General features: G+C 36.5%; 1 protein-coding gene across 1 annotated transcript in view; it reads right to left on the bottom strand.

Moving 5' to 3' along the window:
* The window catches only part of qsox1 (quiescin Q6 sulfhydryl oxidase 1), a 38,522-nt gene that overhangs the window by 6,267 nt on the left and 7,229 nt on the right, over window positions 1-25,026 (bottom strand). The window contains exons 6-11 of the mRNA XM_079827217.1: window positions 24,636-24,781; window positions 17,379-17,513; window positions 15,172-15,301; window positions 7,139-7,261; window positions 5,897-6,035; window positions 1,260-1,436 (exon numbers count right to left, since the gene is read on the bottom strand). Coding sequence (XP_079683343.1) covers window positions 1,260-1,436; window positions 5,897-6,035; window positions 7,139-7,261; window positions 15,172-15,301; window positions 17,379-17,513; window positions 24,636-24,781 — 850 coding nt within the window. The remainder of the gene's footprint in view (window positions 1-1,259; window positions 1,437-5,896; window positions 6,036-7,138; window positions 7,262-15,171; window positions 15,302-17,378; window positions 17,514-24,635; window positions 24,782-25,026) is intronic.

The following is a 25,026-nucleotide window of genomic DNA, read 5'->3' as shown; positions in this document are numbered from 1 at the left end:
AGTGAGACCTAATCAGCAGAAGTGACAGGGGACCCAGGGACACAGAAGAGCCATAGGGGGACACGGATGGGGGACTTTTGTCCAATTATTCATGACTTCATGGCTGGTAAAAACGGAACAGACGCTAAAGAGGCAGGAGACATCAAAAGAGGACAAACAAATGAATTAAGCAAGTGTGAAGAGAGGCAACTAACTCCCTTTATAGCCCTTATGGACAACAGCCATGCAGGTTGACAAGTTGTCAGAGAGAGAACTAAGATTTTTATTTATTAAATGTCAATGTAGCCAGTTCTTTGCAGTCACTTTTACTAGTGAATTCTTATTAAACTGTAAGGTAACAACGTTCTGAACAGAACCATAAATGAGTAATAAAAAAAAATTATAAAACTAAATCAATAAAACATTTAGATTTAAATTCATTCATTTAGCAGACCCTTTTTATCCAAAGTGACTTACAAAACAAAACAGAAAATAAATAACTAAATAAATGAATAAAAATTTAATAATAAAATGAAAGCCACCACTGTAGTTGTAAAACAGGAAATTATAAGGGGAGGAACAGAAGGTGTGAGAAATAGAAAAAGGGATGGATGTAAGTGGAGGGAGAGAGAAAAAGAGAGATAGACAGATAGAAGAGAAGAGGACAGCTGGTGTCTGCCCAGAGGATCGTCGAATTAAAGGGATTTAAAGGGAAGAAGCTGCACTCGTGCTCTGGAGAGGGAAAATCCACCCAAAAACTCCTGGTGTGCTCTCTTCTTTTCTCCTGCTCTATTCTATGGTCAGGGGTGACAGGACTGAATTATATCCTTGGTTAAAGATTATTTGTACAAAATTAAAAGCCATAACAAGTGCCACTTATTGTACAGAAATATAGTACAAATAAACATGACAAAAACAGGTTTATTAGGTTTTAAGTTATGAAATGATAGCCAATAATTATACTGTTCAAAATTAAGACAAAAGGTATTGTGACACTTTTTGGTCACATGAACATAGTTAATTTTTGATGAATGACACCTATGGTTACTCTGCTAGGACGCCTGTGTGAACTTGAGGGGAACTGACTTGAAACCAGTTGGTTAAATTACTCAGAAAAGTGTTTTTAATGCAGTGAGTTAAATATAAATGTGTATTTCCAATTTTAAGTGGAAATAAATTCCAAAACACTGTTCAAATACTTTTTGCGGCCACTGTATGCATGTTAAGTGTTAGTCGTTTATATTTAACACTTAACATTTGTTTACACTGAAAATACTGACCTGCCAGGCGGTTGTTGACCCGGTTGTGGCGAGACCACAGCCAGAGGACAGCGGCAGACAGCGAGGTCACATGATCCATGCTCTCCTGGGCCATACTCTCAAAGTGAGTTGCACAGGGCCTGCATCCGAAAAAACTGCTGACATAACCTCTCATCGCCTGCAATACTTCCTGAGGATCTGAGAAAAAGAGACAGAAAGATAAGAAAGAAAAGAGGAAATGGACAAAAAGAGGAAGTTTAAAAAAAAGAATGAAAGTGAGATTGCAAAAGAAGCACTGCCAAATTTGGGTACATGAAGGATATAAAATATATATTATAATATCCTATATATTCATTTATAACAAAAACAACAATAATAATAAAATGTTATTATATTGCTAACAAAGCATAATTTCTCAGTATAAATATACTACATAATTAAAAAAAAATGAAAATAACAATTCTATATAATATAACATATGACCCTCTCCAGTAAAATAGTTAGATATTGGTTACTAATGCGTGAGAACTTCAGTAATCCATCCAAAAATGTAGAAACCTGTTAATTCAGACACACAACAGGCCACAAACTAACCAATCTCCGGACCCCAGATTACCCAGATCTATTCTCTCAAACACAACACATTCTGAGGACAAGTCGCTGCAGGTACCAGGAGTGAGACAGGTCAGTTCTAACCCAGAATGCTCTCCAAGTTAGTTTAGTGTTGTGTTTAGTGCACTTCTTTCTTTCTGTGTTTAGCTGGTGGACATAATCCAGAGCATTGCCAGTGGACAGATGGACACCCCGTCCCTGGCCTTCCATCTGCAGGTTACATGACCCCCCTCCAAACGCTCGCACAAACACAAACACGCATCCACGCACAGATGCCCCCTCCGCTCTTCTTCCGCCCACTGTAAGCTGCTGGATTAAGTGTGAGTGGAGAAGCTGTGTTCACTGGGTCTTATATTAACCCTTCAGATTCCAGTAATCTAAACAAATCCCCCTCTTCTACCTACACACAATTACTTTTCCAGCAGCAAAACAAGCCCCAAGAATAACACTGGCACCCTGGTTTCCTGGAATGTGACACTCTGGTGTGTATTTGTATGGAATCAAGATGGATTTAGCAACAAAACGCACCATAAGCATGCTTGAGGAAAGCACAGACGGCCACACACAGCCTAATACAGATGCATGTCAGCCTTCCTTACACAATAGACAGGGCTCATCTGTCTCCAAAGGGCCTTGAAGGTTGTGACACAGGGCAGCTGATGGCAGCTCTCGAGGTCACCAACAGGCCAAGATGGGCCACATAATTCAGTCCCAGCTTCATTAGACCACTTACAGTGTTTCATTTACATAAGCCTGAAAGGTGTAAGGTCTGTAGCAGAAACCGCACAAAAAGATTACAGATCAACAAAGCAGACACACCTCCTGGCTGATGCTTCATTGATTTGTTCTTTTTAGCATAATGCATTTCTGAAAGATAACGTTGCTTTTTACAAGCCTGAAATCATGAAAAAGTTGACATGACATCAAAATGGACCCTTTTTTTAATAGATTTACATTTGTGCATTTGGCAGCGACTTACAGTGGGCTACACAAATATTGGCACCCTTGGTAAATATGAACGAAAAACTGAGCGTGAACATTTGTTTTTGCCATTTCTCCTCTTAGTCTTTCATTCAAATATTCACAAAAATGTAACCTTTAATTGAAGTTAATTTACACAAAATATAAATATGGGATAAATGGTTGTCTCCAAAATATGTCTGCCAAAATGATTGGTAAAAATCTAACTTAAGTATATTCCCATGGTATGTTTTGAAGTTTGTCTTAGTGATCAGGAGCACTTAAGTGATAAGCCATGACTTCCTGTTTCACTGGGCTCTAAATATGAAGTGACACAGAGGTAAAATTCCTATAGTCGTCCATCACTATGGGAAAGACCTGAAATACAGTAATGATGTGTGACAAAAGGTTGTTGAGCTGCACAAATCATAAACTGGCTATACTACACTCACCTAAAGGATTATTAGGAACACCTGTTCAATTTCTCATTAATGCAATTATCTAATCAACCAATCACATGGCAGTTGCTTCAATGCATTTAGGGGTGTGGTCCTGGTCAAGACAATCTCCTGAACTCCAAACTGAATGTCAGAATGGGAAAGAAAGGTGATTTAAGCAATTTTGAGCGTGGCATGGTTGTTGGTGCCAGACGGGCCGGTCTGAGTATTTCACAATCTGCTCAGTTACTGGGATTTTCACTCACAACCATTTCTAGGGTTTACAAAGAATGGTGTGAAAAGGGAAAAACATCCAGTATGCAGCAGTCCTGTGGGCGAAAATGCCTTGTTGATGCTAGAGGTCAGAAGAGAATGGGCCGACTGATTCAAGCTGATAGAAGAGCAACTTTGACTGAAATAACCACTCGTTACAACCGAGGTATGCAGCAAAGCATTTGTGAAGCCACAACACGCACAACCTTGAGGCGGATGGGCTACAACAGCAGAAGACCCCACCGGGTACCACTCATCTCCACTACAAATAGGAAAAAGAGGCTACAATTTGCACAAGCTCACCAAAATTGGACAGTTGAAGACTGAAACATTTTTGCCTGGTCTGATGAGTCTCGATTTCTGTTGAGACATTCAGATGGTGGTGTCAGAATTTGGCGTAAACAGAATGAGAACATGGATCCGTCATGCCTTGTTACCACTGTTGTACCACTGTGCAGGCAATTGGGCATCGTTTAAATGCCACGGCCTACCTGAGCATTGTTTCTGACCATGTCCATCCCTTTATGACCACCATGTATCCATCCTCTGATGGCTACTTCCAGCAGGATAATGCACCATGTCACAAAGCTTGAATCATTTCAAATTGGTTTCTTGAACATGACAATGAGTTCACTGTACTAAAATGGCCCCCACAGTCACCAGATCTCAACCCAATAGAGCATCTTTGGGATGTGGTGGAACGGGAGCTTCGTGCCCTGGATGTGCATCCCACAAATCTCCATCAACTGCAAGATGCTATCCTATCAATATGGGCCAACATTTCTAAAGAATGCTTTCAGCACCTTGTTGAATCAATGCCACACAGAATTAAAGCAGTTCTGAAGGCGAAAGGGGGTCAAACACAGTATTAGTATGGTGTTCCTAATAATCCTTTAAGTGAGTGTAAAATGGTTTAATTGTTGGAATTTCCACTATCTGGGCAATAATAATTACGTAGTTTAAATACACTGGAGATGGTAACAATCTACCTGGAAGAGGAAGTGTCTATATTGGCCCCACACGCACTGAATAGGATGGTTTGAGTTGCCAAACAAACTGTAAGGATCAAAGTATTTCAGATGCTAGTTGGGTCTTGGGGTCAGAAAGTCTCCAAAACTATGATAAGACCTAACCTATGACCACATCTTGTTTGGGAAGGTTGCAATAAATAAATAAAAGTATTTGGTTGCATCAAACAGCAATCTCATGCACCTACAGTCAGGCATTAGTGGAACTTAGAGTGGGACTGGGTTTTATGGTCAGATGAGACCAAAATAAAACTTGATCTTTCATTTTCTTCTAATTTTCTTCCAAAGACCCTGGACAGAATACACAGTACTCCATGGAGTTTATGATACCGTGTATCCTGTCCAGGGTCCCAGCAGATATTAAATCAACACCCGACTGACCCTGTCAGGAGGCTTAAACTGGGCCGTAGTTGGCCAGCAGGACAATGATTTAAAGTACATCTCAAAATAAACAGCAGAATAGTTCACTGACCACAGAATGAAGGTTTTTGACATGGAAATAGCAGTCCCCTGACCCAATCCCCATACAAAACCTGTGAGATGATCTGAAGAAAAGGGTCCACAAGTATAGACCTCTGAATCTGAAGGATCTGAAGAGATTCTGTATGAAGGAATGGTCTCAGAAGGAGAAGATCAAGAGCTGCTATCTTGGCAAAAGGAGGTTGCACAAAGTATTAAATGAAGGGGTGCCAATAATTGTGGAATACATATACAGTTTTTCTGAAATGTTTTCACCTATTTGACTTTAATTGAAGGTAAGATTGTGAATATTTTGAATGAAAGACTAAGAAGAGAAATCACAAAAACATATTTTCACAGTCAGTTTGCCAATATTTGTGGAACCCACTGTATATTGCATTTATGGTATACATTTGATCATGGATTTCATAGGAATCGAATCCATGACCTTACCTTGCTACGGGTTTAGCTACAGGAAAACTGTTTTTGATTTGATTGTAAATATCAGTGCACATTATTGCACAGAAAAATCTTTCATGAAAATGTAATAAGCAACTCCCCTTTTCGAATGATGCCACCAAGGCCACTTAGACTTCAACCAATTCTGGTGTTTTTGCTCAATATTTTAGCTCACTTAATATTCTGTTTTGCTTTGAAATATGTCATATTACAGAAGAAATATGGGTGGTATGCCATTTCATGTAGTCTGGTCTAGTTACCATTAAGTTGTAGGTTCGAGCCCCACAAGAGACGGTCCATCACCATTGTGCCTTTGCTTTGAGCCATACATTTGGAAAACTACTACTTACAATGATTAAAAAAAGAAGGGAGCATTCACTCGATAACTTATAGTGTGGTCTAGTTGAGGCGCTGTGTCTATTAATAGTACCTGAGCTGCCAATTTCTTTAGCCTGCACCGTGAGCACATGAAAGAGTTTCCAAACAGCACAGGGGTATCCACGGTATTGGGCTTGAGATCCCTGGCAGCCCACCCACTGAACACCCTCAGGCAACACTGCATCGCTCGTCTTGGAAAAAAAAACACACACACATACAAAAATGGAGTCTCAATTGACTTGTTTCACTTAAACGACAAGAATCAATTGAAGTCAATCAATTTTCCTTTCAGTCACTCCTCAAATGAAGTAAGGTGGATACTGCAATTAAAGCAGGTATGGCTGTTATAGGAAATGAAATCTCCTCAGGGGATTATTTTCAATCAGATTTCACATAATGCATAAATAAAAGCAAATATCAAACAACATTTAAGCTCTTTGGTCTGTTTTGGAATGAATCCAGATCTCCCACTGGTCAGTCTGTTGTGCAGAGTCACTCAGCAGTTAATTGGTGGGCGTGTCTATAAGAGGCAATGATCTTGATGACACCAGCTCTTTTCCTTATAGGACGCCTTCCTACTTCCTTATTGATTCATTGACTGGGTGGCTAAAAGGTAATGATGTCAACTGCTCCAGAGTATATTTGTGTATGTAGGCATGTGAGCCTCATGACAGTATTATATAATCTTGTTCAACCAAAAATAAAAATTCTGTCATCATTTACATTTGAAAAAGTGTTTTTTGTCCATTGAACATCATTAGAGTCCAATGTTGTTTTGGACCCCATTGACTTTCATTGAACATTCTTCAAAATATCTTCTTTTGTGATCTCCAGAGAGAATGCCATACCAGTTTGGAACGACATGAGAGTCAGTAAATAATGACTGATCATTTAAAGTAAACACAGCACTTTTTACTACATTTGAACTTCTAACCATAGTGTATGATCACTATACCTTAGCCTTACGAAATTGTTTTTATGCAACCTGCATGTGATGTTTAATGGCATGGCTTGAAATTATGCTTGCAACAGCTTAAATAGATGTTTAAATAAATTTAAATGAGTGACAGTATCCCAATACACTGACCTCATGACCCAAGTCTAAGTGGAGAAATGCTTACGTCAAAGTATTGACAAATTTAGGTACCTTTTCAAATAAATACAGTACTTTGCTATATCAAATGTCTGGTTGTCAAAATTCATATTTATAATTTCTAATACAGTCATAAATGGACAGAAAACTAAAAAATCTGAGCACTTTCTGAGATATTCTGCTCAGGTAAGCATAACTAACCTGCACAGCATTGTCCAGCACATCTCTCAAATCGCTGTACTTGATCTCTTCCCCATTCTGTAGTTGTAACCAGTTGTCCACGGTCTTCAGTGCACTCTTTACAGACAGACGACCTGGGAAATACTACACAAACAAAACAAGCACACACACAAATCACACACAGGCTAGGCTAAAGCATCTCATCATTTACATAAGTCCTTTTAAACCTAATAAATGTGACAGCTATTTCTGCAATGCCAGTAGCTGTTGTCAAATGGTGAGATCACTAGATTTGCTAATGTGCTACTAGAAGACACTAAGTAACAGTGAAACTACGCATTGCAACGCTCTGAAGTGTTACAGTCATGAGAATATGTATATTGATCACAGTTTCAGGACATGTTAACCTTTATTAAATGTTGTAATAATTAAAAAAATATAATAGTGTTAATAATAAGAATACTAATAACAATACTAACAACAATTTTGTTGTTGTTATAAAATATATAAATTATTATTTATTGTTAAAATATATAAAGTGTTCTTTATTTCTGGTTAAAAAACAACTGTCAATGATATATATTTAATAATACTAATATACTACTACTACTACTACTACTACTGCCTACTACCAGTGTTTCGGATAATGCATTACAAGTAACGCAAGTTATGTAATCAGATTACTTTCTTTCAAGTAACTAGTAAAGTAACGCATTACTTCTAAGTCTACAACACAATATCGGAGTTACTTTTTCAAATTTTTACTTTGGTTTTTTTTACTTTCCCATTTATTGACTAACACCGCTCCGGTCCCCATGTTGAGAAAAATCAGGAATAAAGGTGCAGAGGCGTTGTGTAAAAAACAGATGAAATGCAAACTAATATTACGCAAAGCTGTAATATACTTTATGTATTTAATCTCACTTTATTAACCAATGTTTTTGCTGCTGCCCTTCGATGATCCAAATCAACCATACTAATAAGCAAAAATGGCTTTAGATAAACCTCATATTTGTGCTTTATATTTTGTTTGTTTTGTTTTTATTGTTGAAGTACAGTAAGAGTGTTGAACTTTCTTCTCCTGTGTCCTTTTCTTCAGCAAAGTAAAAGTAATCTCTATAACATTACTACTACTACTACTACTACTACTACTACTACTACTACTACTACTACTACTACTACTACTACTACTACTACTACTACTACTACTACTACTACTACTACTACTACTACTACTACTACTACTACTACTACTACTACTACTACCAACAACTAATTATTATTATTAATGACACATTAACAATTATCAAAGGTAATAATAATAATTATAATTATTATTAATTATTATTAACAATGATACATTATCCATTACAAAATATAATAATAATAATAATTAGTGATGGGCAGATTAACATGTTAAAGCGGCCGATTAATTTGTTCAGTTTAACGCATTAAAAATATTTAACGCAATTAACGCAGCGTTCATTTTTATATCCATTTTTGCCCAGCGTTACATTATATGATCGCTCTTATTCTTATTGTAAAAACTTTTAAACAATCCAGCGCGACAAGACACAAGAGAACGCGCTGTATATCAATGTCCTGTCTGTGTGGGTGCGTCTCAATCCACTCCCTAGTTCAGTAGTCAGGGCACTGATCAGAGAGTCGGCCACATTCATGTACACAATATACTGATTCACCACCTAGGAAGCTAGGGAGCTAATCGAGGGACACCCTGACCCACACACACACACACACACACACACACACACGCCAGTCTCGTGCACACATCAAGTTTTCTTTCGCTCTGGAACAAAAAATAACAACACAGAGAATTTTGCCAAAATGCCAGTTTTGTCGAGTATTCTCATAATAGGAGTCTTAAATGAGTTAAATAACGTCTTAAATGAACTTGTGAGAAAATTATATTCTCGTGACAGCGCGTCAGATCCGCGTCATGTTCGTCAGCGGCCGTTCTTAAAGTGACAGGAGCACTGATGATGTCTGTCATTAATGTTCATCAAAGAACAACGGGAACAGAAAAAATGGTAGGTTTAATTTTGATTTATCTATATTTCATTTATCATTTATGCAGTTAAGAAAGATGTTGATATCTTTATTCAATTTCTGTGTAGACCATGTCTAACAGGGAAGGCCACGGGTAAATATAACATTTATTATAATGGGTTTATCTAAAGATTGTTTTAAGTTCAATTAAATTAAAAGTTTTCTTTTTAAAGCCTAATAAATGTTGAAATTGGAAGCTTTCAGTTATACTGTAATGTAATGTCATTATGTTTCATAGAGATATTAGTATCAGTGATACTGGCCTTCATTCATAAAAAGATGCCATTACAACACATATTTAAAATATGCTATCTTTAAAATGTTTCTACATTAATTTGGAGAGTAACTGGAATTATTACAATATCAAAATATTAAAAACTTTTTTAAAAATGCGATTAATCATGATTAACTACAGAATTTTTTTTATTAATTAGTAAAAAAATTTAAAATTAGTTTTTAAACCAATGAAACAAAGAACATTTTTAACATTATTATTTAATAATAGCATTTAAATGTGGTTAAAAATAGCAAGTCATCTTTGTTTTAAAAAGCTATTGGTAGATGTACTTCTTTCATTTCTTTCTTACACCAGTGCACATTTTATAGTGTTAAAGAATGTGTGCGTCTGGAAGACTCTGGAAGCTCAGTGAAGTAATGACCAGCCTGAGCCATGTGGCACGAGGGAATGGACAGATTCAATGGCCCTGGACGGACGCCAGTGCTGACCTTACAATTCTGTGTCTGAGCTGGGGCCACAAAGCCAACGCTAACACTCCGTCATGGCCCCATAAACACAGCCACATTAGTGCAGGCCAATGCCCGTGTGTGTGTGTGTTTGTGGGGAGGCCCCACAGGATCCCAGAGGTGCACCTTTCTTTGATTTGTGTTCTTGCGTCTTTTCAATTTTCCTGTGGCCATCTGTTCAGCATGGTGCGGCCTTCTATTCATCACCCTCTAACAGGATCTCTATTAAAACGCAGCTCACTTAAAAAGGCCTTGCAGAGATTTACTTAACCCCAACGCCCCACTCCATTCTGATTTGTTTCCTTAATCTGGGAGATTCGGCCATTGAGAACGCAGCCAAGGCGGAAAGCTAATCAAAGCTGCACAGGTGGAAAAAGTAGAAAGTCCGTCCCTGTGTGTGTGTGTCATTGAATAGATCTGTGCACTGGTCTGGCCTCTATCTAGTGTGAAAAGCTCATTAACAGACCTGGATGCTGAAGAGGGTAATCTGGGATTGCTCACACAAAAGGCATTGTTCAAAACTAGGTGAAAACTCTGTTCTGAATCTCTGCAATCAAAACAACACGGCCTATGTGAATAACTCTCCGGGGTGCTGGCAGCTAGTGAATGAGAGGCCGTGGAATCATTCTGTTGTGCTGCAAAGTCTCTTCAAGAATTGCATGGAAAAAAGCACACAGATACAAATCCTAATGGACTCAATATTGACCTGATTAATAGTTTAAAGGCGAAGTAAAAGTGTGGGTTGAGAAAAAGAAACAATGCAGTCAACTGGCTCACACACTTTGATATACACTGGCCCCAAAAGTATCTGGACACTTTGGCAATAAAAATACCATTCAAAAGATTTTTTTTTAAAGAATTTAAATATTTTTTTTTACATTTCTATCCTGAAATGCTGTTCTATTGAACGTTCTACACATTAAAGAAAAAGAAAATCATGGTTTCTACAAAGATATTAAGCATATTAAACCGTTTTAAACATTGCTAATAATAATAAATGTTTCTTGAGCACCAAATCAGCATATTAGAAGAACGATTTCTGAGGGATCATGTGACACTAAAGACTGAAGTAATGATGCTGAATAATCAGTTTTACCTTTTTACATTTAAAATTACATTTTAAAGTATATTAAAATAGAAAAACCACAATATTGCAGTTTTTACTGTATTTTGATCAAATAAATGCAACCGGCTTCTTAAAAATCTTACTGACTCAAAACTTTTGAACGGTAGTGTAAAATGTATGCATGTCATTACATTATATACCAAAATATTAACCACGTCGCATTTACTTTAGAGAAATGTAGCACAAAAGTTTGCTTAGAATTACAACACGGTAACATGTCATAATGAGGTTTAACTAGTAGAAATACTTGAAATAAAACGAGCAATACTATTTCAGCATTTTTTCATTATAGGCTAAATGTTAATTTCTACATATATCAATACTTGTAAAACAATTTGTCAATGTATTATGATATTGAACATGAAATAACTAAGAACTGTATATTTATCAATTAACATTAACCTAGATTATAACAAGTTATACATACTGACTGTTGTACTTTGTTAGTTTATAAAACCTAAAACATTAACTAATATAAAAAAATGTAACCTCATTGTAGAGCGTTACTGATAAAACAATACACATGCTGTTCAGCAGCTGTTTTGATACTGTATTTGCTTGTCCAATGTTACATGAAACTGACTTTACGCATCTACTAAAATTGTACCAGCTTGTTAAAAGTAAAAAATCATTTGTTTGCAGACGCCATGATATCTAATGCAATAACATTCAGAGAGTGACTTGAGTGTCTAAATACTTTTAGGGACATCTGTAGTGTCTTTTCAAGGAAAGACAATGTTTTCCAAGATACCCTGATATTCTGCATACAGTTTCTCAAACTGTATTTTTATATAGCCTCTGCATATTCCATTTACCAAAGCAAGGATATAGATCACTAACCACAAACAGGCCTTTCCAATCACTGTCCTTACTGATTCAGCCCCCCGCTCTCCCTTCTTCCTCCCCTTCGGACCATGACAATCCACTTCACCCTAGCAATATGTCATCTCCAATCCGATTAGTATCAGCATTCAAGAAACCACAGTCTCTCTCTCTGCAGTGGTTCAAAAGAGAAGGCATCTGTTGGCCCAGCCCTGAAGAAGACCCCCGTTTAATCTCACCCTCTGGGACTCATATACAAGTGGGCCATGTAAAAGCCATCTAAACTGTTTCCCTGTTATCACGGCACTAACCAACAGCAGTTGTTGTTAGTTGGCCACCAACATCAGGGATCTCTGATTCTAATTGAAAAACAGGAAACGCAGAGCCAGACATTTAGGGCACCATGCCCTGAGATAAAAGATGGAGGGACGGCTGGATCTGGACCTCAAATTGCCTTCTAATTCCTTGTTTTATTCTCTCCCTCTTGCGTGGCAGGAAGCCTCTTTCAAGAAAGCAGGATAAAGATGGGTAATCCTAAAGCCTCTTTGTAATGCTCTCATGTCTCCAAGATCCACTCTTTTAATCCTGAAATACATGTTCTGATTCATACAAATCCGGATTGTGCTGCAAACCTAGATACGTTGAACAACAGCGTGACCGAGGAAAACACTTCTGTGTCAACTCTGGCAGTAAACTGCTGTGCTAACAACTATTTACTATATATATTTTATATTAGTGCTGTCAAATCGATTAATCACGATTAATCGCATCCAAAATAAACGTTTGTTTACATTATATATATATATATAAATAAATAATGTAAACAAACTTTTATTTTGGATGCGATTAATCGTGATATGTGTGTGTGTGTGTTTGTGTGTGTATATATGTATACACACACACACACACACACACACACACACACACATATATTAATGCTGTCAAATCGATGAATCATGATTAAATCACATCCAAAATAAAAGTTTGTTTACATAATTATATATATATATATATATATATATATATATATATATATATATATATATATATATATATATATATATATATATATATATATATATATATATATGTGTGTATATACACACACACACACACACACACACACACACACGCATCTTATATATATAGTGTTGTCAAATCGATTAATCACGATTAATCACGATTAATCACATCCAAAATAAACGTTTGTTTACATTTTATATATATATATATATATATATATATATATATATATATATATATATATATATATATATATATATATATATATATATATATATATATATATATATATATATATATATATATATATATATATAGAGAGAGAGAGAGAGAGAGAGAGAGATAGATAGATGTGTGTGTGTATATATATATGTATACACACACATTAGTGCTGTCAAATCGATTAATCACGATTAATCGCATCCAAAATAAAAGTTTGTTTACATAATAAATGTGTGTGTACTGTGTATAATTATGTATATATAAATACACACTCATTCATGTATATATGGAATATGTGCATGTATATACTGTATACATATTTACAATATATAAATAAATATTTTATATATATATAAATAACACATTTTTGTTAAATATATATACACATGCATGTTACTGTATATATACATAATTATACACAGTACATGTAAACACAAACTTTTATTTTGGATGCAATTAATCACGATTAATCAACAGCACACACACACACACACACACCTATTTTAAATTGTAATACTTCTTCACATATATTTTATACATTTATATTTGTTTGTAATTTTGTTTTCCCTGTGGGGACAGAAGACCCCAGGGTCACCTGGTGCAGGGGAAGTTTCAGGACGAGAGGGCAGGTTCACAGGATTACCCCATTACATCGGTCTGTCTGCATTCTAAGCATCTTAATCTAAAGCACCCAACCTGTAAGCAACCTAACTGTGTTTAGCATTCCAGCCACTGTACAGATCTTCAGCTCAGAACACTAAGTGTGTGTGAATGTGCTTGTTCCTCCGTGCCACCATTAATCTCTCCATGCTTTGCTTTAGTGGGGTTAAACACTTCCTCTTCACAGAGTGTCAATTAATGCAGCCAGCGTGTCTGTTTAACAAGGCGGCTCAAAAGAGCAGGCCAAAAACAGCAAGGACACTCTGAAGAGGCCCAACACTAGAATACCAGAGGGAGCCGGGAATATTGACAAAACTAACCACAGTTAATGGGAGGCCTGCCCAGGGCCCCTGCCACTCCTCCAGGCATCTGTGTAGACCTTCCCTAGAGAGCCCTAAATAATCAGAGAGATTGGCAGTGCTACGCTGGACGGACGCAAAGCCAGCGAAAGGTCATTGTCTCAGACCTCATCAAAGAGATCCGTGGCACGTGTCTGATCCAGTAGAGAACGGAAAGAGAAAGAAAAAAGAGAACGTATAGAGGATATTCAAGTGAATCTAAAGAAATGAATGTTAAGAAAGGTTCAATTCATATTTCTCCCTCATAATTAAAAAAAAATATGACATTGTATTTATTATCATTAAAAGAAGGTCACATACTGTAACACCATAACCCTTAATGGCCATTTATGCAAAATAATTTCATATTTCTTTATTTGATTTTGGAGGTGAAATGCTACCTGAGCATTTCTCGTTCAAATATAAATATATGAGGAAGCAATAGAACAGTGCACCAATTCAGTAAAATATCCAGAATTAAGGAAATATTATGAACAGTAAAATAATAGCATGGCATTGCATGTTTTTTTAAGAGCAAATCACAGCCCAAATCATTTTCTTTTTATAAAAAAATGGTCTCATTTAAGCACAAATGCTTTAAAAAAAAAAGCTCTTTGATCAGCTTTTTAAAAGAAAATTAAAAAGGAATGGGGATTCATTGTTAAATGTCAGAAAATAACATCTGCAACAACATCAGCAGTTTCACATCAAGTAACATGCTGCTGTGAAAACATACCATCATCAGGCTTTTATAACCTCTGTACCATAAGTGCTAATATATTTCCCCCCCTGAAATATATCCATATGACCATATGTTTTACTTTCCAAAACCTGACTGATCTCCAAGATCATTTAAGGCCACAAGCACTGAAAATCTTTGTGCTAAGGGTTGAAAACACCTATTGGATTGAAATGTTCAGTGCATCTCCCTCTAGTGGTTTGTCATGTGAACTGACTTGGCTAATACAGTTGCCATGACATAAAAGAATAAATATATTTTAAAAAAGTAAATATTTAAAGTGTGTGTGTGTGTGTTTACTGATGTGACTCACCTTAGCCAGTACATGTATGTACTTTTTGAGTGCGGTCAGATCGTCTCCACTGATGCTGATGTGACCAGACAGCTCTACACGCAGAGAATAATGCAGCGCTGATTCCAAATCAGACATATACACACGTGTCCTATATACACACACATAGAAAGCTCTATGTAGGATTATCACTGACATTATGTGTAACATTTAAATCATGAGAGGCAACTATGAAAGAGTCCACATGATTCAGTAAACATTTAATTTGTCAAGACTTTAAGAGGATGGTTCATCCAAAAAGAAAATCATTTAGTCACCCTCATGCCATCCCCTATGTATATGAATTGCTTTCTTCATAAAAACACAAAGATTTTTAGGAAAATAATCCATCTCTATGAGTCCATATAATGTAAGTTAATAGGTGCCGCTCGGTTGATGCTTTAAAAACCACACACAGCAATCGTGATGGTAATCCATACGACCCCGGTGAATGAATCAATGACTTCTGCAGTGAAACGATAGGTATGTGTAAGAAAAATAATAATATTTTGTAACTTTTTAACTAGGGATGCACCGACACCGATACCAATATCGGGCCTGATACCAATCTCATGTACTTGTACTCGTAAAAATACCAAAGACCGATACCTCACATGATGTAACTGACAGAATTTTCCATGCACAGAGACACCGGCGGAAGCAGCAGACACAATGTCAGCCTCAGGGGTCTGGAAGTACTTAATTAATGACATCAACCCACACATTGTGAACGGCATGCTTTTTTAAAATTATGACAATGGTAATTATGCCCTTTGAAGGTTATTGGACACTGAAATTTGTGCATTAAGTTTGTGATAAACACATAAAAATAACACTTCTTTCATTCGAGTAATAATAAAGATGCTGTCCTACATTCATTATTATCACTGTGTAGTGCTTGAAAAACTGCCACATCACCAAAAAAAAAGAAAGAAAAATAAATTAATAGGTATCGGTAAGTACCAGAAAAAAATATCGGTACTCGTACTCGGTTCTTAAAAAAATGGTATCGGTGCATCCCTATTTTTAACCTTAAAATCATTGCATCAGCTCTCTAAATAAGTGTTCTTGAGAGGGTTCGTTGTGATGCGTGATGTAAGCGTATTGTGAATGTGAAGCTTGCACAAGAAGTGTGCTTCCGCATTACCCTCATGATGGCTGTGTGTGGTTTTTAGAGCGTCAGCTGTGCGACACCCATTCACTTTCGTGATCTTTTATATGAACTATAAATATACATTTTATTTATATTAAAAAAAAATATTCCCTAGAAATCTTTGTGTTAACTGAAAAACAAAAGTCATATACATCGGGATGGCATTAAGGTGAGTAAAAGAAAATCTTAAATTTTAGGTGAACTATCCTTTTAACTATGATACATCATTATTGTAGAAAACATTATTACATTAAATAACACTTAAAGGGATAGTTCACCTTTACTTACCTTGTTATAAAAGGTGTTGTAAAATGAATCCATATGAACGGAGCGGTTTAATCCAAGTATTATGAAGAGATACAATCAGTTCTTACGAACATGAGAACCAATGAGTTTAAGCATGTTACCATAGGTGATAGTTTACCATATGCTCTATGCATATATGCTTATATCTGAATGAAAGCCTAGAATAAATCTGTTCATCATATAAAGCGATCATATCTCTTAGTCTTATTGGTTTGGAAAGATATGAGGGTCAGTAAATGATTGAAATTTTACATTTTGGATGAACTATCCCTTAAACAAATGAAACTTTGATTTATGAATGTTCAAGTATACATGGTTGGGTAACACTTTATTTTACAGTGTCCTTGTTACATATACTTACCATAGTAATAACAGTAAATTATGCAAAATTACATGCAACCAATCTTCAACCAAACCCTAATCCTACCCTAACCCTATAGTATAAGTACGTACATTTAGTTACTTAATATTACTCAGTACTTAAATATAGAATTATACTGTAACAATGACACCTAAAAAAAAATAACCCATGTAACCCATATTTGAATATTCATTAACTACTGATTTGTTAAGTGTAATAAGACTTGATACAATTATCATGCTGCAACATTTCAGTGCATTTATCAGGTCACCATGTAAATATGTAAATTATGCCTAAACGTGGGAAGACATGAAACAATTTTGAGGCTTATGGCCCAATGGTTTAGTATGTCAGCTTGTGCGCACTAACTTGTTAAACGGCCTCCATTCCTCTAGAGATGAGTTCTTGATGAGATCAGTGACGGGAATCTGGGGTTTGCCTGTCCGCACTACCCCCGGCAACCTCTGGAGGGCATATGAGTAGAAGGTACGAGCTTCACTGAGTCTAAGAAAGGAGGAGAAAAGGGAATGACCACTAAACATGACCTCAAGTATGTGACAACATTTTTCAAAAGCATGTGGAGTCATGTCTGTCAGACTCCAGAAGAGCTCAAAATCCATGTTTATAGAGCTGCTGCTTGTTGAATCAGTTCAATTTAGGGCAGAAGAGTTAAGGTTAAGGTTACGGTCTGGATTAAAGCCAGCGATAGGGTAGAGACAGTCACTTTACTTCCAAATATAACTACTTCCCTAATATACAGTATGCAAAAAGCAGCATGTCAAATGAGGAGTATGTCAGAATGCATATTATTCATAAAACAGTAGGGAAAAAATGACCGCATCTGACGGGGCAGATGAAGTATGTTTGGATTGCATTCAAACTAAATGCATACTTACAGAACATAACAGGTCGAGAAATATGTTCAACTGACGTTTGCACATTGAGATTACATTTTGTTTTTGTTTTTTTACATTTTTGTTGAAATTTTTTGGTGCAAAGCTTAAGAAACCAATATGTACACAAACTATCAATACACACAAACAAATTATCCTCTCGCCTTCAAAAGAGAGAGAGAGAGAGAGAGAGAGGGGAAAAAAAGGGGGAAATACATTTTTGCCAATAACAATTACAAAGTATAAAATTAGACATTTCCTTAGTCCAAGCAAGGTCCAATAGGCCCGCTCTAAGTCTATCGGATTTGGGGGTCCCCAAATAGTCAAAGAAAGGGTTCCATATACAGTAGAAAAGAAAAGTTTTGTCCTTCATAGCTGAGAAGGCCTCAAGAGGAATAATATCCAATACTGTAAGCAACCATTGATTTAATGTGGGAGGGTCCTCTTCATTTCACCTGCTCAGAATGCATTTCGCAGCTGAATATAGAAAAATGTTGAGATCTCTATTGTGAGAACCTAAAGGTATCTCGTCGCTGAGGCCAAGTATACACGTCCTTGCTCCTAACCATAACGACCGTTTGAAAATTGAGTGTATCTGTGTATCTATACAGTCCCAAAAGCGCTGTATATGTGAGCAAGATGTATTTTTAAATTTGACTTTCATAGAAATTCCCATATCAAGGAGAGCTAAAAGAAAGAGGGTGTGCTTGGCTGATTAACAGAAGTGTTACTTTCCCTTTGTGCCATTTAAAAAAAATATACCGGCAGCCTTATGGATGAAAAAAAACCCAGTTATCATAATAGATTTTGAATTTCAGATTACTTTTGGAATTTAAAGTACAATGTTTAAAACATTTTTTTTTTTTTTTTTTAAACCTGTGTGAACTAACCATTTAAAAGCTGCCTAATATTTTGTAGATTTCAGGATTCTTTTATGAATAGAAAGTTAAAAAGAATGCATCCTTGCGAAATAAAATGTTTCATTTATTAAAAAAAAAAGAGAATTGTCATTATATCTGCCATCAGGACATGACATTAACTTTTTGCTCACCAGCCACTGTGGCTAGTGGTTTTCTAAAGTTACTAACCACGATTTTGACATCGATACCATGGGGGAAAAACTACCATATAGATATTTTTAATGTTATCTCATAATTTGGCAGCAGGTATATTAGGCTGCTGTCACTTTAAGACATGACACAGAGATCCATTATACTGTTACATATGCGTTTTTTTCTCAACCGTTTACATTCACTTAAAGGTTCAGTGTGTAATATTTATGAGGATCTATTGACAGAAATGCAATATAATATACATCACTATGTTTTCAGTGGTGTAAAAAGACCCTACATAATGAACTGGTATGTTTTTATTACCTTAGAATGAGCCATTTCTATCTACATACACCACAGGTCTCCTTACAGTGAAGTCACCATTTTGCGCTGTCATGTTTCTACGGTAGCCCTAAACGGACAAACTGCTCTACAGAGTGCTAGCTATACTCTCTGCTGTCTCAGACGATGACATTTTTGTCCTGTGTCAGCTTCTCAATGTGCTCTAAAAGGTAGGGGTGAGCGGTGGACGGTTACAATTCGCAACTTCACCAAAAAATGTACACAGTGCACCTTAAAACATAACTGACTGTGTTTATGTGAATACTCATCAAGGCTGGCATTTTGACATTTTGTGTGTATTTGACTGTTTAAGCTCAATAAGCAGCAACAAATAACTCAATTTACAGTGTTGGGGAAAGTTACTTTGAAAAGTAATGCATTACAATATTGCGTTACTCCCTTAAAAAGTAACTAATTGAGTTACTTAGTTACTTTTTAAGAAAAGTAATGCGTTACGTTACTTTTGCGTTACTTTTTCTCACCTGGGCAGGGCTTGTTTTTTTGTTTTGTTTTTCAATAGCAAAAAAAGTTATATTTTTGTGAAAATGTAAAGACCTTCATACCAAAATTGAAATAATAAGCCTCAGGCTGAGGTAAAGATGTGCTGCCATTCTGGATAATGGAAGAGTAGAACGCAGGAGCGAAAAAGTTTTACCAATAAAAACAAAAAATCTAGTAATATTTGCTCATGGTTTAACTGAATCATCGAAGGTAAGTTGCAAGACATTGGTCAATAAAGGTAGATTAAATGTATAAAAATATTTGTTATATTTAACATTTATATATTTGAGGTTTGCATAGTATTCTGATTTAGCATTTGACTGATTTTATTCATTTTAAGGAGTACTGAATCTTTATTGTGCAAGTGAGATGAATAAATGCTCACATTTAGTCTAGAACTACAATAACACATTTACACACAACGCTTCTACACTTACTCTCAATTTTTCTCAACATGGGGGCAGGAGAGCTGTCAGTCAAATAAATGTGAAAATGTAACTTGAGTTACATTATATTTAATTTGAGTTATATTATATTACGTTATATTTTGTTGTAAATTTGAAAAGTAATGCATTACTTTACTAGTTACTTGAAAAAGTAATATTATTACGTAACTCAAGTTACTTGTAATGCGTTTCCCCCAACACTGTCAATTTAGTACAATTAGTGTGCGCACTTCGGGTGAGAGCACAAAATCTGAGAGAATGAGTAAAACGGCGAAATCATTCCATCCCGAAATTCAAGCTCCACAACACCAACAATATTCTTCCGGAGCAAATTAAACGAGTGACTGAGGGCAGGCGGGTTTGTGTGTTAACTCTGTCTGAGAGATGAGAGAGAGCGAGAAAGCGTAGCTGGTATCGTGTCGCCTATCTATTCTGCAGAAAATGAGTATTGGAAGCATTTCAGATATTTCCGTATATCTTTTTTAATTCAGATGCCCTTTTAAAAGACTACAATTGAAAAATATTATCTAAAAAAAATTCAACCCGCCAGAGTGGCTAGGTTGGCAGGTGTTAATGTCAAGCCCTGTCTGCCACTGTACCACTGGCTACCAGTCTCTAGATATAAAACTGAATCTTGACACTCCATTTCAAAACTTTCTTAAGAATTCTGGAAATGAATAATGTTAAAAAGCTACTTTTTTCCAAAAAACGATTAAATGTGTCTAGGAATGCATTGAGCTTATACTCCCATGTCTCTCTTCTCCTGTTTTCATCCATTTACCTTTCTTCCTCGGATGAACAGATGGTGGGTGTGGCGTGCTGATGAGATGTCATTACTGATCATTACCCTCTTCACTAACCCTGGCAATCAAACAATAAACACCACTGTGCATTCCTGAGTCGCTCGTACAGGAGGACACACACTCCCTCATCTAACCAGGCTTCAATCAACCCTCGCCGGGGAGACGGGGCAAAGCCTGAGGTCCCCAGGGTCTCACGGCACGCTTCTGAGACCACGAGGACCTGTTCGCATGGGGGAGATCGTGGAGATAGCGTGCGTGTGTTTGTGTTTTTGTGCATGCTACACGAGATCAATCACGCATTCAGACCTGACGGCACGCCATCTGTTGCTCTGCAGAGCAGGGACTGTTTGGCAGGTGAAACGCAAAAAAGGAGCACTATTGTTTCGACCTAGAAGATTAAAACCCCCCTCCACACACATGCACACACCCTCTGCACATCATCAAGGAGAACTGAAACAACATAAGCCAACCATAAATCATTTCTCTTTTGCATTTGTCATCTAAAGAGCCCCACACCCATGCCAAGTTATTTTTCTCAAACAAGCATAACAAAGCAAGCAAACCTCTGATTTATGCTCCCGGTTAGAAATGATTATGAAAGCTCTGTGATCTTGAATAATTGCATGTATTAAAACTCTGTTGTCTCATTAACATGGCCAGATATTGTGGGATTCTTCCTGCAATGGCTAATGATCATACAACTGAGAAGATGGGATCAGGCAAATGCTAAATGCTTAATTGTAAGAATCTAAGAGTTAAATGCCTCGGCTCTAGCTCATGCTAATGCACCAAGAAAGAGAGATTAAAGGTGAAGTGTGCAATTTCGATCTTTCCAGTGCAAGTCAATGTGATTTTTTACAACGGTTTTATCAAAAACGGATCAAAATCTAGAAGTCTGGTTGCTAATAGCACACCTCGCCTCAAAAAGAAACATAATTTAAGTATTAAAGTGTAATACTTCAGTATGATAATCTTAAGTATGAGCAACATTAATAATTAGCATTAAACAGGTCTCCCAAATACTTCCCTCATCTGTCATATGACCACATTCTTTAGGAAATTATCAACACATTAGGCATAAAGGCAGGGTAGGCGATTTGTTCCAAAAACATTTTTTGTTATTCTGGTTGAAAGTCTCTTCACATCCTGATAGCAATCACTGTGTTAAGTGGTCTAAGTGGATTTGTATGTACATATGTGACCCTGGACCACAAAACCAGTCATAAGGGTCAAATTCAAAGCTGAATAAATACGCTTCCATTGATGTATGGTTTGTTAGAATAGGACAATATTTGGCCGAGATACAACTATTTAAAAATCTGGAATCTGAGGGTGCAAAAAAAATAGAATTATTGAGAAAATCACCTTTTAAAGTAGTCCAAATGAAGTCCTTAGCAATGCATATTACTACTAAAATGTATGATATATTTACGGTAGGAAATTTACAAAATATCTTAATGGAACATGATCTGCACTCAATATCCTAATGATTTTTGGCATAATGATAATTTTGACCCATACAATGTTTTGTTGGTTATTGCTACAAATATACCCTAGCGCAGTGTTACTCATTGCGCGGCTCGCGAGCCTTGCACCAGCTAAATTTGCGGCTCACATGGCAGTACATAATACGGTGGAATGATCATGCAGTCAATACATATATTTCATAAAAACAAGCAGGGCTATAACATAAACCATTAAAAACTCAAGGTGTCTGCTCTATTACAAATAATTTATATTAAAAAATACCCCAAAACAGTAGCATTAAAAGATGGAAATACAGACTAGAAAGGATATTTAAACGTGCTCTGCCCTTACATCCATGACTCACTGCAGAGTTGTCAGTTTTAGCTGTTTTCCAACTTTTTATGTGCTCTTATAGATCAACACGTTCTCATGAAATGCGTATAACACGATTTGTTTTCATCATGCAATTTATACGTAAAAATGACTTTTTACATGCATATTATATGTATTGTCCACTAGGTTGAGTGGTGTGGGTTATGTGCCAGCATCATGAGCACACACAGCACGCCAGAATCCAGTTCTCTTTCGCTCTTGAACAAACTATAACACACAGAATTATGCCTAAATGTCAGTTTTGTCGAGTATCCTCAGAAGAACAGTTTTAAATGAGATAAATAACGTCTTAAATTAATTTAAAGAGTTGTGAGGAAATGGGACGCGTGTGACAGCGCGCCAGATCCGCGTCATGTTCATTTATGGGTCACACTCAGGACCTTCAGGTCACAAATGACCCGGAGGGTGGGATTAAGATCAAAAAGATTTGAGTAAAATCAATGAAATATATTTTTGTTCAATAATATTTTGAGATAATTTTATGATTTATAATTAATATTTATGCAATATTATTTAGAGATTCACCCCTTCACTGTTGAGTCCTTTTTTCTGCATCCTGGCTGATTTGTAGATTGTATGCACAAAAAAAACTCTGTATTTTCACATTTTTGCCAATTTCCCATTCATTTCCTATGGGGGTCATTTTTGACCCGAGTGTGACTATTTTTTTTACGACCACTTAGACGTTTCAAATCCTGTCCCCAATTTTTTGGGGTGTTCATATACCAAGTACCTTATACTTATACTACGATTATTTACTTTTTTTTTTATAAAACGCTTCGGGTCATTTTTGACCCGAAGAACACCAGAGGGTTAATACAGCACTAAAAGAAAGTTTACATTAAAATATATATTATGCCTACCCACTATCTATCTACCTTTTGTATTTATTGCATAGCATACTGTATGTTCAGGGATAACAGACATGCTATTTATGGCTGGATGTAACTTTTGAAACTTTGCGGTAAAAATGGCTCTCCTATTGATTTTGTCCTATCAGTGTGGCTCTCCTAAAAAAAAAATAGGGAAGACCACTGCTTAGCGCCTTATGACTGGTTTTGTGGTCCAGGGTCACATATATCTTCTGCAGAAGGCGTAGGACCATTAAATTTGGTCCGAATGTAAAGATATTTTGTCCTACCTGCCTGTCAACGTACGTATTTTCGTACCATGCACTCTGCTCGGCAGACATCACGTCATCAGTGTGTTTCATGCTATGAAGAGTTAGACATCAGTCACTGAGCACCACAACCAAAACTGCAGCTGCCTTCTACAGTTCCTCCTGAACCAAAACAACCAGTTTATGCTGTGTAACTACTGTAATTGGGAAGAGATGGAAACGTTATACTTGGAGCGGTTTGTGACTCAAATGAATGCATTTCAATGGCAACAGTATCAACGGCGAAATTAAACTGCAGCAGTCAGGTGGTACAGGTCAGTGCTCTTTAAGTAGTTTATGTTGATTATTATTGTAATATGTGCTTTGAGACATGAGGTAGTTTAACGCCGTCTCTCTTCTCGTGAAGCTTTGCAAACTCTCGTGTGTTTTGAAAGGAGGCGTGGCTTTGGAGAGAGTGCTTTGAAGGGAGGGTGGGATTTCATACTTGCAAAGCTAGCGCGCTATTGCCAAGCGCTCAAAAATTGCAGACCCTACCTTTAATTTACATGATTTATTGTAAAATTTACTCCTGAAAGATTCCTTGAAATCAGTCTAAAGAGGAGCACTTACACTTTCAGTCTAGAGATGTTTCCGGAAGAGTTGTACAGGTAGCAGGAAGGAAAGTCAGTCACCCCAAACCTGGACACCAAACTTGTCTCTGTGTCCAAAACCCTGCGCACAGTTATGCTCTCATACTGCAACAAATCTAATGTCACCTAAAGGGAAAAAAAGACAGCAAATAAAATCTAAAACTCTATCCTAATCTAACCTATTAGTACATTAGTATATTAATATCAATCCTATTCAACAAAAGGTATTCTGTATTATAATTGTTTTCAATAAAGTCTTAATAGGAAAGAAAAAATGCATCCTTTTTGAAAAATTATGAACAAATTAGTCAAAATCTTTTGTTTTGTGTTCCATGGAAGAAACACGGACTTCGAATGACATGAATTATTCC

Source organism: Gobio gobio (genome assembly GCF_949357685.1).
Source record: "Gobio gobio genome assembly, chromosome: 10".
NCBI lineage: Eukaryota > Metazoa > Chordata > Actinopteri > Cypriniformes > Gobionidae > Gobio > Gobio gobio.
This window is presented reverse-complemented; position numbering and strand designations above follow the sequence as displayed.